We start from the raw sequence: 15694 nt of genomic DNA on the forward strand, positions 1-15694 counted from the left end.
CTCTTGGTTAAGGGGTACACTGACAGTGTTCAGTTGCTCAGTCGTGTCCGACTCTTTGCGACCCCATGAACCGCAGCACGCCAGGCCTCCCTGTCCATCACCAACTCCCGGAGTCCACCCAAACCCACGTCCATTGTGTCAGTGATGCCATCCAACCATCTCATCCTGTCATCCCCTTCTCCTCCTGCCTTCAGTCTTTCCCAGCATCAGGGTCTTTTCCAATGAGTCAGCTCTTCGCATCAGATGGCCAAAGTATTGGAGTTTCAGCTTTAGCATCAGTCCTACCAATGAACACCCAGGACTGATCTCTTTAGGATCGACTGGTTGGATCTCCTTGCAGTCCAAGGGACTCTCAAGAGTCTTCTCCAACACCACAGTTCAAAAGCATCCATTCTTCGGTGCTCAGCTTTCTTTATAGTCCAACTGTCACATCCATACATGACCACTGGAAAAACCATAGACTTGACTAGACGGACCTTTGTTGACAAAGTAATGTCTCTGCTTTTTAACATGTTGTCTAGGTTGGTCATAACTTTCCTTCTAAGAAGTAAGCGTCTTTTAATTTCATGGCTGCAGTCACCATCTGCAGTGATTTTGGAGCCCAGAAAAATAAAGTCTGACACTGTTTCCACTGTTTCCCCATCTATTTGCCATGAAGTGAGGGACTGGATGCCATGATCTTAGTTTTCTGAATGTTGAGCTTTACGTCAACTTTTTCACTCTCCTCTTTCACTTTCATCAAGAGGCTCTTTAGTTCTTCTTTACTTTCTGCCATAGGGTGGTGTCATCTACATATCTGAGGTTATTGATACTTCTCCCAGCAATCTTGATTCCAGCTTGTGCTTCATCCAGTCCAGCATTTCTCATGATGTACTCTGCATATAAGTTAAATAAGCAGGGTGACAACATGCAGCCTTGATGTACTCCTTTTCCTATTTGGAACCTGTCTGTTGTTCCATGTCCAGTTCTAACTGTTGCTTCCCGACCCGCATACAGGTTTCTCAAGTGTAGATTCTTGAAAAATGAAACACCAGCCACAGGGCCTTGGTTGCGGATCCTCGGGGCTTCCTATGATGGCCCCTCTGTGGCAGATTATTCCTGGTCCCTCTCTGGATGCCAAGGAGCAGTAGTGTTGACTCTCCAGGCTCTGTATGTAGCCCCTTGTGCAGGAAGGGAGGGGCTCAAGTGGATTTGGAGCTCTCAGTCTCTTCTTCTTGGACTGGCTCCTGGGGCCGGCTCAGGACTTGCAAGCACTGTGGTACTGGTCTAGGACTGAGGTGCACACGGCCCTGGGGCGGGGCTGTTCTTCCTGCTCCCCCTTTGACTGAGTTGTGGAGGTGTGTGCCGAGGGGAAGGGTGGTTCTGTGCTCAGTCCTCAGCTGCAGCCAGCTGTCCCCCTGCCCACTGAGCCAGCAGGAGCTGCTCTCCAGGACAGTAGGCTGGATTCCAGCCCTTTGACTGGAGTCCACCCCCGGCTGGAAGAGGAAGCAGTTCTTGGCCACTTGCCCCTGGGGAGGAGCCCTGGGTAATAGGGGCGTCTCGCTGAGCCCAGGGCTGCCTGCTGAGCAAGACCCAGACCTCAGAGTTGGCCCAGGAAAGCTGCAGACTTGGCCTGAGTCCTGGCTGTGATGGGGAGGGTGTAGCTAGAACCTGAGGGGCCCAGGGCTCAGGCTCACCTGTGGTCAGGGGCCACATGCACGGACCATGCCATGCTCTGCCCGAGCTCCCAGCCTCCATGAAGTCCCTACACAGCCACTGCCTTTCTCCGGTCCCTCTGGGTCCCTGGTGGGTCTGAGCCCTTCCTGTGCCCATGTGTCCCCTACAGGCTTCAGTGCGCCTGCCAACACAATACGTGTGGGGGCTCCTGTGACCGCTGCTGCCCCGGCTTCAACCAGCAGCCATGGAGGCCAGCAACCACAGACAGTGCCAATGAATGCCAGTGTGAGTGCCCCTCCACACGCCTGCGTGGTGCTCACACATGCACTACTACACATGCTCACACGTGCTCAAATGTACTCATACCCACACAATGCACTCTTGTACTCACATCTCATTCTTCATACTCATGTACACACGCATGTTTGTACACATGTGCATGTGGACATGTGCTCACACAGTACACACAGCATTCATACACATTCACACATGCTTATACATGCTCAAGAGAGTGCCTGGCACACAGGCAACATGGCACACTCCATCACCTGCGTCTGGGGTCACCTGCAGTTTACGGGACGTGCCTGGGGGTCCCAGTCTGGCGGGGGTCATGGAGGCCTGGCCACAGCTGAGCCTCTTGCTCTCCAGCCTGCAACTGCTATGGCCACGCCCATGACTGCTACTACGACCCAGAGGTGGATCAGCGCAACGCCAGCCAGAATCAAGACCAGGTCTACCAGGGCGGGGGCGTGTGCATCGACTGCCAGGTGGGTGGGGCTGTCGCTAGGTCTGTGGTGAGGGTCTCGGGTGGGCAGGGCCCGCACAAGGCTGGGGGCAGTGGGTTCCTGGACTCAGTGGCCCTGTTCCATCGCAGCATCACACCACGGGCATCAACTGTGAGCAGTGTCTGCCTGGCTTCTACCGCTCCCCAGACCACCCACTCGACTCACCCCATGCCTGCCGCCGTAAGTGGAGGTGACTGGGTGTGGTCGGGGTGGGTGTGTCCCAAGGGTGTCCAGGAGCAGGGTGTGCCCAGATGGGGGGTCCTGGGGCCTTTGCAGCTATCTGGGAGGCCATGGCTCTCATCCCACATCCCAGGTTGAGGGGTGGCGGTGCAGATGCTGACCCTCCTTAGAGGCCTGAGAGCTCTGGGCTTGGGGTCCCCTGACTTCCCACACCCACTTAGGCTGCAACTGTGAGTCGGATTTCACAGACGGGACGTGTGAGGACCTGACTGGCCGCTGCTACTGCCGGCCAAACTTCACAGGGGCGCGATGCGACGCGTGTGCTGAAGGCTTCACTGACTTCCCACACTGCTACCGTGAGGGCATGATGGGGGTTGGGGGAGTGGGCAGGCACCTGAGTATCCCCCGATACTGGGCTGGAGCCAGTGGGGAGCGGGGATCCCATCCTGCCTGTACCTCTGGTGATGTGGGGAGACCCTGGCAGCCAGGTGCTTACCCCACCTCACTGACATGTGCTGTCCCCTCCCTCAGCGGTGCCTTCTTCCTCCCACAATGACACCGGGGAGCAGGTGTTGCCTGCCGGACATATCGTGAGTAAGTGTCCCTCAAGATCCCCATCCTGCCCTAGGCCCCACTGGAGCAGTGGGGCAGAGTGGGCCACACCCAGGCCCACAGAGACGGGGTGCAAAAGTAATTGTGATTTTGCATTGTTGACCTTTGCTGTTTGATATTGGAATACATTTTTAAATGTGGTTATGTGATGCATCATTTTAGTGCACATTTCTTATTTTATGTTCTTTTTGCTAATGACTTATTGAAAGTTGAAAGTGTTAGTCACAAAAAAAAAAAGAAAGTGTTAGTTGCTCAGTCACGTCCGACTCTTTGTGACCCCATGGACTGTAGCCCACTGTGCTTCTCTGTCCATGGGATTTTCCCAGGCAAGAATACCAGAGTGGGCTGCCATTTCCTTTTCCAGGGAATCTTCTTGACCCAGGGATTGAATCTGGGTCTCCTGCATTGCAGGCAGTTTCTTTACTGTCCCCCAGGAGAGCCCTAATGAATTATTACTTGCTGTTTGTGAAAGTGAAAGTTGCTCAGTCATGTCCGACTCTTTGCAGCCCCAGTTTATTTTATATTTATTTTAGATTAGAGAAAAGATATTAGGCAAAAATCAAATTTCAGCAATTTTCTTATTCGAGTTCAAAATGGGTTGTAAAGCAGCAGAGACAACTTGCAACATCAACAATACATTTGGCCCAGGAACTGCTAATGAACATAAAGTGCAGTGGTGGTTCAAGAAGTTTTGCAAAGGAGACAAAAGCCTTGAAGACGAGTGCAGTGGCCAGCCATCAGAGTTGACAACAACCAAGAGAATCATCGAAGCTGATCCTCTTACAACTACATGAGAAGTTGCCAACTAACTCAACGCTGACCATTCTACAATTGTTCAGCATTTGAAGCAAATTGGAAATGTGAAAAAGCTCAGTAAGACAGTGCCTAATGAGCTGACCACAAATTTTTTAATAATCGTTATCTTTAAGTGTTGTCTTCTCTTGGTCTGTGCAACAACAGTGAACCATTTCTTCATTTGGAATGTGATGTGTGACCAAATGTGGATTGTATACGACAGCCAGTGACAGCTAGTTCAGTGGTTGGACCCAGAAGAAGCTCCACAGCCAAACTTGCACCAAAAAAGGTCATGGTCACTGTCTGGTGGTCTACTGCCAATCTGATCCACTACAGTTTTCTTTGAATCCCAGCAGAACCAATACATCTGAGAAGTTTGCTCAACAAATCGATGAGATGCACTGAAAACTGCAATGCCTGCAGTTTTGGTCAACAGAGAAGGCCCAATTCTTCTCCACAACAACGCTCGACCACACATCGCACAACCAACACTTCAGAAATTGAATGAATTGAGCTAAGAAGTTTTGTCTCATCTGCCATATTCACCTGATTTCTTGCTAACCAACTACCACTTTTTCAAGCATCTTGACAACTTTTTGCAGGGAAAATGCTTCCAACAACCAGCAGGAGGCAGAAAATGCTTTTCAATTGTTCATCAAATCCCGAAGCACGGATCTTTATGCTACAGGAATAAGCAAACTTATTTGTATTGATTGTAATGGTTCCTATTTTCATTAATAAAGACGTGTTTGAGCCTGGTTATAATGATTTAAAATTCACGGTCCCAAACCCCAGTTACTTTTTCACCAACCTGATATTTCCATTTTGTTCACTTTGTCTTTGGTTCTTTTAATTTTGTGCAAATAATACATATTCATTCTAGAAAACCTTAAAAAATATAGGAAAGCGGAAAGTTAGAGAGAGTTATCCAGAATCGCAACTCCTGAAAACAACCCCTCCTCCCTCTGCGTGTATGCTGTGTTTTTATAAACATCCACGTGCACTGTGTGCACTTTTGTGTAATTGCGCTTTCCACCCACACCATCCTGTAAACACGTCATTTCACATTCTATGTTATGTACACAGATGTAGTTCTTGTTTGACCAACTCTCAATTCTTGGTAATTTAGGTTCTTTCCAGAGTTTTTAAAAATAACACCATAAAAAAAAAAAACACACCATAGTAAACATCCTTGCAGCTAAAGCTTTCCATGAATTATTAACTATTTCTGCAGGACAGTTTCCTAGAAGGTTTTGAAACATTTTTGGCTGCACGTTGCCAAACTGCTCTCCTGGCAAAATCGTCTGCCTGGGTGGAGTGGCATCATTCACGTCACTCGTGTCAGAACGTTGCTGTCTCTGCACGGCAACATTCATTATTACAGAAATCTTCAGTTTTCCTGGAGTTGGGGTGCACCTTTTGGTTGGTGGCTTATCAATGTCTAATTGGCCAGTATTTTCCTTTCACAGCAGCTCAAGATAGTGGTGTGTCCTGTAACTGGTTCTTAGATCTGATGGCATTTGGTGTTTCCTTGGTCTTAGCCGTATTTCTTTGCCTCATCTGCGTTTGAATCTTCTCTCATGTTTCTGGACTCTTTCTGTTGCTTTCACGTGGGAATTTCCCATTTGAGGTCATGGCTCAGTTTTCTTTTCACTCGTTTGCTGCTGTAAGCTCTTTCCACATTAACTATAGTATATATGCCTCATGGGTCACATGCTTTTCTCCCAGTGGGTAATTTGCCCTTGTTGTTATTTTCTTCATGTGAATCTGATTAGACCATGGACATCTTAGGTGATGGTTTTAATTTTTTTTTATTATGCATGTTCATTTTCTACCTCATCTTAAGTCAGTTTTGGTTACTTATGTTTTCTTAGCAAATTTTGCTTATATCATTTGGATTTTAAAAGGTGTTGGCATAAAGTTATGCACAGTATTCTGTACGTGATTTTCAAATTTCCTTCCCTTCCTTTTGTCTGTTTTTCTTTTCTTTCCTGCCTTCATGAGATACAACAGAAGTTTGCTGAGTTTTTTAGTGTTTTTGAAGTGCAGCTTAAGGTTTATATTGATAAGATCTGCTGGAGTTTTTCTCTGGTTTGGGAGAGAGATTTTACTTCCTAATATAGAAAAATTTGAGCTAAAATCTATCTTTCTCTCTTCTCTCTTATACCCTGTTGAGGTATAATTCTAAATCAGTATGTTAATTTCAGGTATGTAACACAAAGGTTTGGTATTTCTAGACATTGTGAAATGATCACCACACAGAATTATAATTTTTTTCTCATGATGAGAACTTTTTTTTTAATTTGGCTGAGAACTTTTAATGTCTACTCTCTTATTAGTTAGTTAGTTCAGTCACTCAATCACGTCCGACTCTTTCCAATCCCATGAATCGCAGCACGCCAGGCCTCCCTGTCCATCACAAACTCCCAGAGTTCACTCAAACTCATGCCCATCGAGTCGGTGATGCCATCCAACCATCTCATCCTCTGTCGTCCCCTTCTCCTCCTGCCCCCAACCCCTCCCAGCATCAGGGTCTTTTCCAATGAGTCAACTCTTCGCACGAGGTGGCCAAAGTATTAGCTACTTTCAATTATGCAGTACATTATTATTAACTACTGTTGCCATGCTGTGGGTCATATCCCCATGACTTATTTAACATTGTATTTGGAAGTTTGCATCCTTTGACTCCCTTCACCCATTTTGCCCAACTCCCAATCCCTGCTTCTGGCAATTATCAACCTTTTTTTTAATATCCACTAGCTCAGGGTATTTTTAAAGATTCAGTGTGTGTGTGTATTTTTTAAGATTCTACATATAAGTGAGATCATACAGTATTTGTCTTTTTCTACTTTCTTCTGACTTATTACCATTTTCATAGTTTCTTGCATTATTATTATAGTTTCTTGTAATTATCCACAAAACATTTAAAGCATTTTTTCCTCAACCAAGGCTGATTTTATTCTACAGGAAAATGTCTGGAGACATCTGTGGTTATTATAACTGGAGGATGCCATGGTCATCTAGTGGGTAGGGGCCAGGGATGATGCTAAATATCATGCAGACCACAGGACAGACCCACCCCCACAATAGTCATCCAGCACAGAATGGTACTGGTGCCAAGGTTGAGAAACCCAGGGTTAAAGCTATGAATTTGCTTCAGAATGTAGCTTTGGCTAGGTGTATCCCATAGAGTTGATATGCTGTGTTCTCACTACTGTTCCTTTTAAATTGTGTATCATTTCAGTTTTCACTTTCCTTTTCACCTGAGTTGTTTAGAACTGTGTTTGTCATTCCAGATGGTTAGATTTCCATTCTGTCCCTTCTTTTTATGGTTCTGTTTTATTTTACTGCACCATGATCAGGTTTGGTAGCCTGAAAATTTCTACTTTTTGTCTTTGGATTTTGAGGTTTTCTTTCTCACCTGGAATGTGACCCCTTTTAGATTGTCCGAGAATGTTTGACAGGAACTTGTGTTCTCTGTGGGAATAGATTTGTACACATACGTTTATTAAAGGACATGTTAATTATGCTATTTAAACCCATTCTGTTCTTAGTTTTTGTTACATTCTGGGAACAGTATTTTCAGTCTTTCTCTCTGTTTCGCCAAATTTCCCTCCCAATTTCAATAGTTTTAGTTTTCAGTACCTCTGGACCATGTTTATCCTGCTCTTAGAGCTTTGGGTTTTCAGCATCTTTTGGGGGGCAAGTCCATTTCCTCCACACACAACATCCTTGTCTCCATTAATGCTCATGCCTGGGCTCACCACACTCCACACTCTCCCTTTTGGAAGCTCTTTATTTCTTGTCCAAGTCCTTGGTTCAAGGTGCATTCTTTCAAAAGGGTGCGACCAGATTCTCCTTCAAGAGTCAAACCAATGCCTTTGGGTTTATCTCATGAGAGGAGATGCGGCCTGGCAGAGGGACTGTGGCTGCTATTGGTTTGGGCTTGCCCCTGCCCCAGCTGTATCAGTTCTTTCATTCTGCTTAAATTTTTGCTTTCTTGACTTTTGCTGGATTGACCGCAAAACTTGTTTTGGTTGGCTTGTGTTTTCTTCTCTGAGGGTTTGCAAGTTCTGTTTCTATCTTCTGGTCTGGGCCAAGGTTACCTTTATGTTTTGACAAATAATGAACCATTATTTTGTGCTGCAGTCACAGAATTAAAAGACAGTTGCTCCTTGGAAGAAAAACTGTGACAACCCTCAACAGTGTTTGCTGACAAATGTCCGTATAGTCAAAGCTCTGGTTTTTCCAGTAGTCATGTACAGGTATGAGAGTTGGACCATAAAGAAGACTGAGAACTGAAGAATTGATGCTTTTGAACTGTGGTGCTGGAAAAGACCCTTAGGAGTCCTTTGGACAGCAAGGAGATCAAAGCAGTCAATCCTAAAGGAAATCAACCCTTCCAATTCACTGGAAGGACTGAAGCTGAAGCTCCAGTACTTTGGCCATCTGATGTAAATTGCTGACTCACTGGAAAAGACCCTGGTGCTGGGAAAGATTGAGGGCAAGAGGAGAATGGGGCAACAGAGGATGAGATAGTTGGATGGCATCACCAACTCAATGGACATGAGTTTGGGCAAACTCCAAGAGACAGTGAAGGACAGGGAAACCTGACATGCTGCAGTTCATGGGGTTGCAAAGAGTCAGACACAACTTAGTGACTGAACAATGAACCATTATTTATTTTATGTCAGTAACAAAAATAATATTAGTCCCTTTTCGTGCATCAGTTAAGACATCTAGCACACTTTTTCTTCCTTCTTCCTAATCTCCAGAATTACTTATAAAGAGTAGAATTTTCTTTTTGCCTTGTTAAGATTTTGTTTTTGCATTTTCTTTGGTTATGTCAACACCTGCAGTTGACTTGGTGTCTACATTATAAACAATTAATTATGTGTATATAAAATGCTCCTGATTTCATTGCATGCCACTGTTTTCCTGAAACATCCACTTTCCCTTGTTGGCCTTTTTAAAGTCTTTCTCATTGTGCATAAGTACAGTGTTAAAAGGCAAGGAAAGGAGTTTGTGGAGAAGGGAGGTTTTGAGCAGGGCATCTGCAGGGCCTCTGAGACCCCCATCCCACCCTGTCCCCCTCCAGACTGTGACTGTAGCGCCGCCGGGACCCAGGGCAACGCCTGCCGAAAGGACCCGCAGGTGGGGCACTGCGTGTGCAAACCCAACTTCCAGGGCACCCACTGTGAGCTCTGCGCCCCTGGCTTCTACGGCCCAGGCTGTCAGCGTGAGTCCAGCCCCGGCCCTGGCAGCATCCCCTCGCAAAGCCCAGGAGTCCGGCCCCTCTGTGACCTCCTCCTCTCTGCAGCCTGCCAGTGCTCCAGCCCTGGCGTGGTGGACGGAACCTGTGACCGTGACTCGGGCCAGTGCATGTGCCGGACAGGCTTCGAGGGGGCCGCATGTGACCGCTGTGCCCCCGGCTACTTCCACTTCCCCCTCTGCCAGTGTGAGTATGGCACCCCCAGTGGGCAGGCGGGAGTGGGGTTGGGTCTGGGCTGCCAGCTCAGGGCCCCGTGCATTCTCGGCCTGCAGTGTGTGGCTGCAGCCCCGTGGGGACCCTCCCTGAGGGTTGTGACGACACTGGCCACTGCCCATGCCGGCCAGAGTTCAACGGCCCCCACTGTGACCGCTGCCACCTGGGCTACCACGGCTACCCCGAGTGCCACGGTGAGCGAGTGGCTTTGGTGGGGCTCCGGGCAGGGGGGAGGGCCACTGCAGGTGCCCAGGGCATGACCCCAAGTCCTCTGCAGCCTGCGCCTGTGACCCCCGGGGCTCCGTGGACCAGCTGTGTGGGGCGGGCGGGCTGTGCCACTGCCGCCCGGGCTACGCGGGAGCCACGTGCCAGGAGTGCAGCCCCGGCTTCCACGGCTTCCCCGACTGTGCCCGTGAGTGCCCTGGGAGGGGGAGGGGGGCAGGGAAGGGAGGGCGCGTGCTCTCCACGTGCTGACTCCCCCTCCTCTCCCTCCTGTAGCCTGCCACTGCTCCCCCGAAGGTTCCCTGCACGCAGCCTGCGATCCCCACAGCGGGCAGTGCAGCTGCCGACCGCAAGTGACGGGACTGCGGTGTGACATGTGTGTGCCTGGTGCATACAACTTCCCCTACTGCGAAGGTGGGGCTGGTCCCGTGTGTGTGTGTGTGTGTGTGTGTGTGTGTGTGTGTGTGTAAGTGACGGGACTGCGGTGTGACATGTGTGTGCCTGGTGCATACAACTTCCCCTACTGCGAAGGTGGGGCTGGTCCCGTGTGTGTGTGTGTGTGTGTGTGTGTGTGTGTGTGTGTGTGTCTGTGTCTGTGTGTGTGTGTGTCTGTGTGTGTCTGTGTGTGTCTGTGTGTGTGTGTGTGTCTGTGTGTGTGTGTGTGTGATGTGCTGCGTGTTCCCGCAACGCTGGTGCTGTGCCCTGTGTGCTCTCTCGTGTGTTCATGCGGTTCACACACTGCAATCACATGAGTGTCCATGTGTTGTGCATGTGGTCACGTGCTGTCCATCTCTTCACGCTTGTTCATGTGCTTTGTGCGAGTGTGTGCTCATTGCGTGTTCACAGCTGTGTGGTGGGGGAGAGCACATGCCCTCACAGTTATGGGGACTAGGGCATGAAGGCACCTGTGGTTTCTTACCTGTTCATACATGTGGAAGGCATGTGTGCTGACTCCCATGGGGCCTCAGGTCCTGGCCAGGCCTGGGGAAGCCCTCAGCCGTCAGGATCGATGGCTGAGTAATGACCATGGCCTGGGCCTCTCTCCACAGCTGGCTCCTGCCATCCTGCTGGCCTGGCCCCAGCTGATCGTGTCCCTCCCGAGGTGAGCCCGGGGCAGCCCTCTGGTGCTGAGGCCTTCACTTCTAGAAACCATCACTCACCTGCTGCTCGGTTGCCGTGGCAACCTCAGAGCCCATTTGGTTCCCTGGCTGGGTCATGCCCGAGATGGGGCCAGGCTCCAGGGCTGAGGGTTTGTGCTAGGAGGGCAGGGACCTACTCTGAACCTCAGTCTCATCCTCTCCCAGGCACAGGCCCCCTGTACGTGCCGGGCTCATGTGGAGGGGCCAAGCTGTGACCGCTGTAAACCTGGATTCTGGGGGCTGAGTCCTAGCAACCCTGAGGGCTGTACCCGTGAGTCTGCCTGGGGTGGCGTTAGTGTGCTGGGGGAGACACTGGGGAGGGGAGGACTGGCTCCACAGTGGCCAGGGTGGGGATGGAGTCCAGCCCTCCTGCCCCCCACCCTGCTCTCAGCCCTGCTCTGCCTCTCCCCCAGGCTGCAACTGTGATCCCAGGGGCACACTGGGTGGGGCTGCCCAGTGCCAGCCGGTGAGTCTGAGGGCAGAGGTGCCGGGGTCCATGGGAACAGAGTGTAGGGACCCTCCCAGACCTCGTCCCAGCTTCTCCCTTGGTCTCCAGGGCAATGGCCAGTGCTTCTGCAAGCCCCACGTGTGTGGCCAGACCTGCGCGGCCTGCAAGGATGGCTTCTTCGGGCTGGACCAGGCTGACTACTTCGGCTGCCGTAGTAAGGCCCACTGCTTGGCCCTTGGACCACGTCCTGGGGAGGCTGAGGCCCAGGGAGGGACACATGGGACAAGGGCCAGCCAGGGCCTGGGTGTCACATGGCACTCGCTGAGCCACTCTGGGTGCCTGGCCAGACCTGTGCTGGTGTGGAGGCGGTGCAGATTTCACCCCGTCCTTCTCCCTCCATCCCATGCCCTGGCAGGCATCACTCACCAATCCCAGGGCCCTTGCCCTAAACCCTGACCCTCTGCTGTCCAGAGCCCCGGGCAGCTCCTGGTGGCAGCCACACTCGTCCTCTCAGCCTGGGTCACTCTTGATGGAGGGTGGATGGAGCGGAGTCCTGAGCCACGGGCTGCAGGAGGAGCACGGAGGCTGTGGGGCTGGGCCTCACTCACTCGCTCCCCCATTGCAGGCTGCCGGTGTGATGTTGGCGGAGCACTGGGGCAGAGCTGTGAGCTGAGGACAGGCGCCTGCATGTGCCGCCCCAACACCCAGGGCTCCACCTGCAGCGAGTGGGTACCCCACCCTGTTGGGCTGGGGGTGTGGGCTGGGGCAGCAGCTTGTCCACTGGCTTCTCCCTGGGGACCCCAGTGTGCGGTGCAGGGCCAGTACCTGTCCCGCCCTGACTGCCCCTGCCGTGGCCAGGCCCGCTCAGGACCACTATCTCCCCGACTTGCACCACCTGCGCCTGGAACTAGAGGAGGCGGCCACGCCCGAGGGCCACGCTGTGCGCTTCGGCTTCAACCCCCTGGAGTTCGAGAACTTCAGCTGGAGAGGCTACGCGCAGATGACACCCATCCAGGTGCGGGCTCAATGTTCCTGGCATGATGGCTGGCAGAGGTGGGCTCATGGGTGTGGGCTGAGCATGACCAGGAGGGGCTGCCCCGACTTTCTGTACTCCCCGACCCCACTGCAGCCCAGGATCGTGGCCAAGCTGAACCTGACCTCCCCTGACCTCTTCCGGCTCGTCTTCCGCTATGTCAACCGCGGGCCCATGAGTGTGAGCGGGCGGGTTTCCGTGCGAGACCAGGGCAGGTTCACCACGTGTCCCAACTGTGAGTGCTGGGGCTGCCCCCTCCCCACCCAGCTCCCACCACATCCCCATGCGTGGGTGGGGAGGCCAGACCCGTCCTCCTGACCCTGGGGAGTTGGTGACCGTGGCCTGGGGTGGCCGTCTCATCCCTGCGTCCAGAAAGCCCACTGTCCGCACCCCCAGGCACAGAACAGAGCCAGCCCGTGGCCTTCCCACCCAGCACCGAGCCTGCCTTTGTCACCGTGCCCCAGAGGGGCCTGGGGGAGCCCTTTGTGCTGAACCCTGGCGCCTGGGCCCTGCTCGTGGAAGCCGAGGGGGTGCTCCTGGTGAGGCGGGGCTGAGAGGGCTGGGGCGGGGCCCAGGGCAGGGGCCACGACACCTAACCTCCCCCCTCCCCCCAAGGACTACGTGGTTCTGCTGCCTAGCGCCTACTATGAAGCGGCCCTGCTGCAGCTAAGAGTGACCGAGCCCTGCATGTTCCGGCCAGACGCCCAGCGCTCTGGAGACAAGTGAGGGCCAGTCTGGTGGGGCTGGGGGGGACCTGCCCCTCCCGGTGCTCAGGCCACCTGCCCTTTGCTGACCAGACTGTGTGTCCCTAAGCAGCTGCCTCCTCTACACCCACCTACCCCTGGATGGCTTCCCCTCCGCCGCTGGGCCCGAGGCCCTGTGTCGCCGTGACAACAGCCTGCCCCGGCCCTGCCCCACGGAGCAGCTCAGCCCCTCGCACCCGCCACTCGCTATCTGCTGGGGCACTGATGTGCGTGTCCCCGGGGCCCCTTGGGGACAAGTAGGATCAAGTCCTGGGGAGGCGTGCCCTTGGCCTGGAGGATGGGGGGGTCCGTGTTGCAGAGGGGACATGGGTGCAGGGCAAACGTGACGGGGGCAAGGCCCACACAGTGGCTCGGGCAGTGCCTGCTGCCTTCAGGATTTTGACCTTGAGAGTCAGTGCCTGGGGCCTCAGCTGTAAATGCGGTGAGGGTGGCCCAGCATTCCAGCTTATCACGAGGGGGCAGCAGGTCGTTGGTTCACTTCAGGCACCAGACACTCTCCAGTGATGAGGCTGGTGGGCCACGATGGGCAGGGGGCGCTCAAGAGTGAGCAGAGGTTGGAAGGTCGAGTGGCTGCAGGAGGAGCGCCTCCAGCATCAGGAATGGTGGGCACACAGGCCCTGAGACGGGAGGACGAGGCTCTGGGCACAGAGGGTGGGAAGGGCTGTGTTCAGGAGCACCCTGTTCTCTTGGAGGGGGCCTGGGATGGGGCCTCACATCGCACTGTCCCCCCAGGTGGACATCCAGCTTCAGATGGCAGTGCCGCAGCCAGGCCCCTATGCCCTGGTGGTGGAGTATGCTAACGGGGACGCCCGCCAGGAGGTGGATGTGGCAGTACACACCCCCCAGAGAGCCCCCCAGCAGGGGGTGCTCACCCTCCACCCCTGCCCATACAGGTGTGTGGGGAGTGGGTAGAGGGTGCAAGCCCTGGGTGTGGAGGGCACTGGGGCTGGGTTCGGGACCCCAGGGCTGCCCTACCCACTAACCACCCCTGCCCACCCCAGCACCCTGTGCCGAGGCACGGCCCTGGACGCCCAGCGCCACCTGGCCGTCTTCTACCTGGACACGGAAGCCAGCATCCGGGTCACAGCCGAGCAGGCACGGTTCTTCCTGGTAAGGCCCCGACCCCTCGCCTGCATGGGCCCCGGGACCCCACTGCAGGGCTCCATCTTTCCAAAGATTTAAACATGTGCAGAAGTAAAGTGTGGTGAGCCTGGGTGCCCATCGCAGGCACCGCCCTCAGCTTGTGCTAAATCCAGGTTCTTCCAGAACCCCTCCCCTGCAGGTTTTTTCCTATGGGTATGAAATGTGTATTTGTTTATAGAGAATGCCTGTAGTCACTTAAGGGGAACTATAATGCGTTGGAGCCAGGGTAGAAAGAAATAACCTTTCTAAACTTTTTATTTATTTTTGGCTGTGCTGGTTTCTCTAGTTGTTGCAAGCAGGGGCTACTCTTCGTTGCAGTACTTGGACTTCTCACTGCAGTGGCTTCTCTGTTGCAGAGCACAGGCTGTAGGGTGTGTGGGCTTCACTTCAGTAGTTGCGGAGCATGGTCTCAGTAGTTGTGTACACGGCTTAGTTGCCCTGCAACATGTGGGATCTTTCCAAATCAGGGATCAAACCCGTGTCTCCTGCAGTGGCAAATGGATTCTTTACCACTGAGCCACAAGGGAAGCCCAGAAAGAATGATCTTTTGGTATCAAAAGAAAGGCCGCTTTTTGGTATAATTTACAAAAATGCCACACCATGTGAGCATCTTAGGTCCTGAAGCTTGGGACTCAACTAGCATAGAAGTCAGTTGCTTCTGTGTCCTCCTCACAGAGTTGGAAACTAAATCCCAAGGTTAACTGTTTGCAGGCTTGTTCTGCATCATTAAACTCCGTGCAGTGTTAACCATTAGTTTGATGCCCAGAACCAAGCATACGTGTTTGTTCAGTAAGTGACAAAATAGATGACATTTTTCTCATCAGAGCATTACACAGTTTCATCATTACGTATTCCTAGGCCTTTAAAAGTTTTATCAAAGTAATAGGTGCACATTTTTATAAAAGCTTCAAATATTGAAAAGACTTGCAACAAAAACCACAGTCCCACACCCCATCTGCCATGTCTCATTCCTCCTTCCAGAGTCAGTGTGTCTCTTCCATGTTGCTGAGTGACTCATGTCACATAGCTTTCTCCTAAGTTTTTGATGCTGGAACTCCTGTGATTCCTTCCTCACACACACACACACAGTCCTACAGTCCTGGGCTGGGTCACTGTAAACATCCCATGGAGCTATACCAACTGCCCAAGCGTGATTCTCCCACACGCCCAGTACTCAGGCCAGAGGCAAGACGGCCCCCCCCCGATGCCCCTTAGGCCCCTCCCGTGGTCACCCTGGACACTGGTTGTGCCGCCTAGTATGCCTGTTCTGGAACCTGCCATAACGGGAGTCACGTGGGTGTTCTGTGCTGTCTTCTCTGCCAACGCTGTGTTGGGATGGACTGAGCTGTCTCTGTAGCCTCGCAGTCTTCTGTCTCCGCTGTTAGGTTTTTCTAGACACACTGGGAGGTCATGTTTTACCATACTTGTCACA

General features: G+C 52.4%; 1 protein-coding gene across 2 annotated transcripts in view; it reads left to right on the plus strand.

Moving 5' to 3' along the window:
- Positions 1-15694, plus strand: part of LAMA5 (laminin subunit alpha 5) — a 52020-nt gene that overhangs the window by 17630 nt on the left and 18696 nt on the right. Inside the window, exons 7-28 of one of the 2 annotated variants that reach the window (XM_043883358.1) lie at positions 1826-1941; positions 2305-2423; positions 2531-2621; positions 2843-2977; positions 3153-3215; positions 9127-9267; positions 9349-9486; positions 9573-9707; positions 9791-9925; positions 10012-10149; positions 10785-10837; positions 11040-11145; positions 11288-11340; positions 11431-11536; positions 11948-12047; positions 12181-12337; positions 12452-12590; positions 12752-12894; positions 12971-13077; positions 13172-13325; positions 13852-14012; positions 14121-14229. In XM_043883358.1, the coding sequence (XP_043739293.1) occupies positions 1826-1941; positions 2305-2423; positions 2531-2621; positions 2843-2977; positions 3153-3215; positions 9127-9267; positions 9349-9486; positions 9573-9707; positions 9791-9925; positions 10012-10149; positions 10785-10837; positions 11040-11145; positions 11288-11340; positions 11431-11536; positions 11948-12047; positions 12181-12337; positions 12452-12590; positions 12752-12894; positions 12971-13077; positions 13172-13325; positions 13852-14012; positions 14121-14229 (2599 nt within the window). Of the gene's footprint in view, positions 1-1825; positions 1942-2304; positions 2424-2530; positions 2622-2842; positions 2978-3152; positions 3216-9126; positions 9268-9348; positions 9487-9572; positions 9708-9790; positions 9926-10011; positions 10150-10210; positions 10267-10784; positions 10838-11039; positions 11146-11287; positions 11341-11430; positions 11537-11947; positions 12048-12180; positions 12338-12451; positions 12591-12751; positions 12895-12970; positions 13078-13171; positions 13326-13851; positions 14013-14120; positions 14230-15694 lie in introns of those variants that run through there. The other variant, XM_043883359.1, reaches the window with a different exon arrangement.

Source organism: Cervus elaphus, chromosome 23 (assembly GCF_910594005.1).
Source record: "Cervus elaphus chromosome 23, mCerEla1.1, whole genome shotgun sequence".
NCBI lineage: Eukaryota > Metazoa > Chordata > Mammalia > Artiodactyla > Cervidae > Cervus > Cervus elaphus.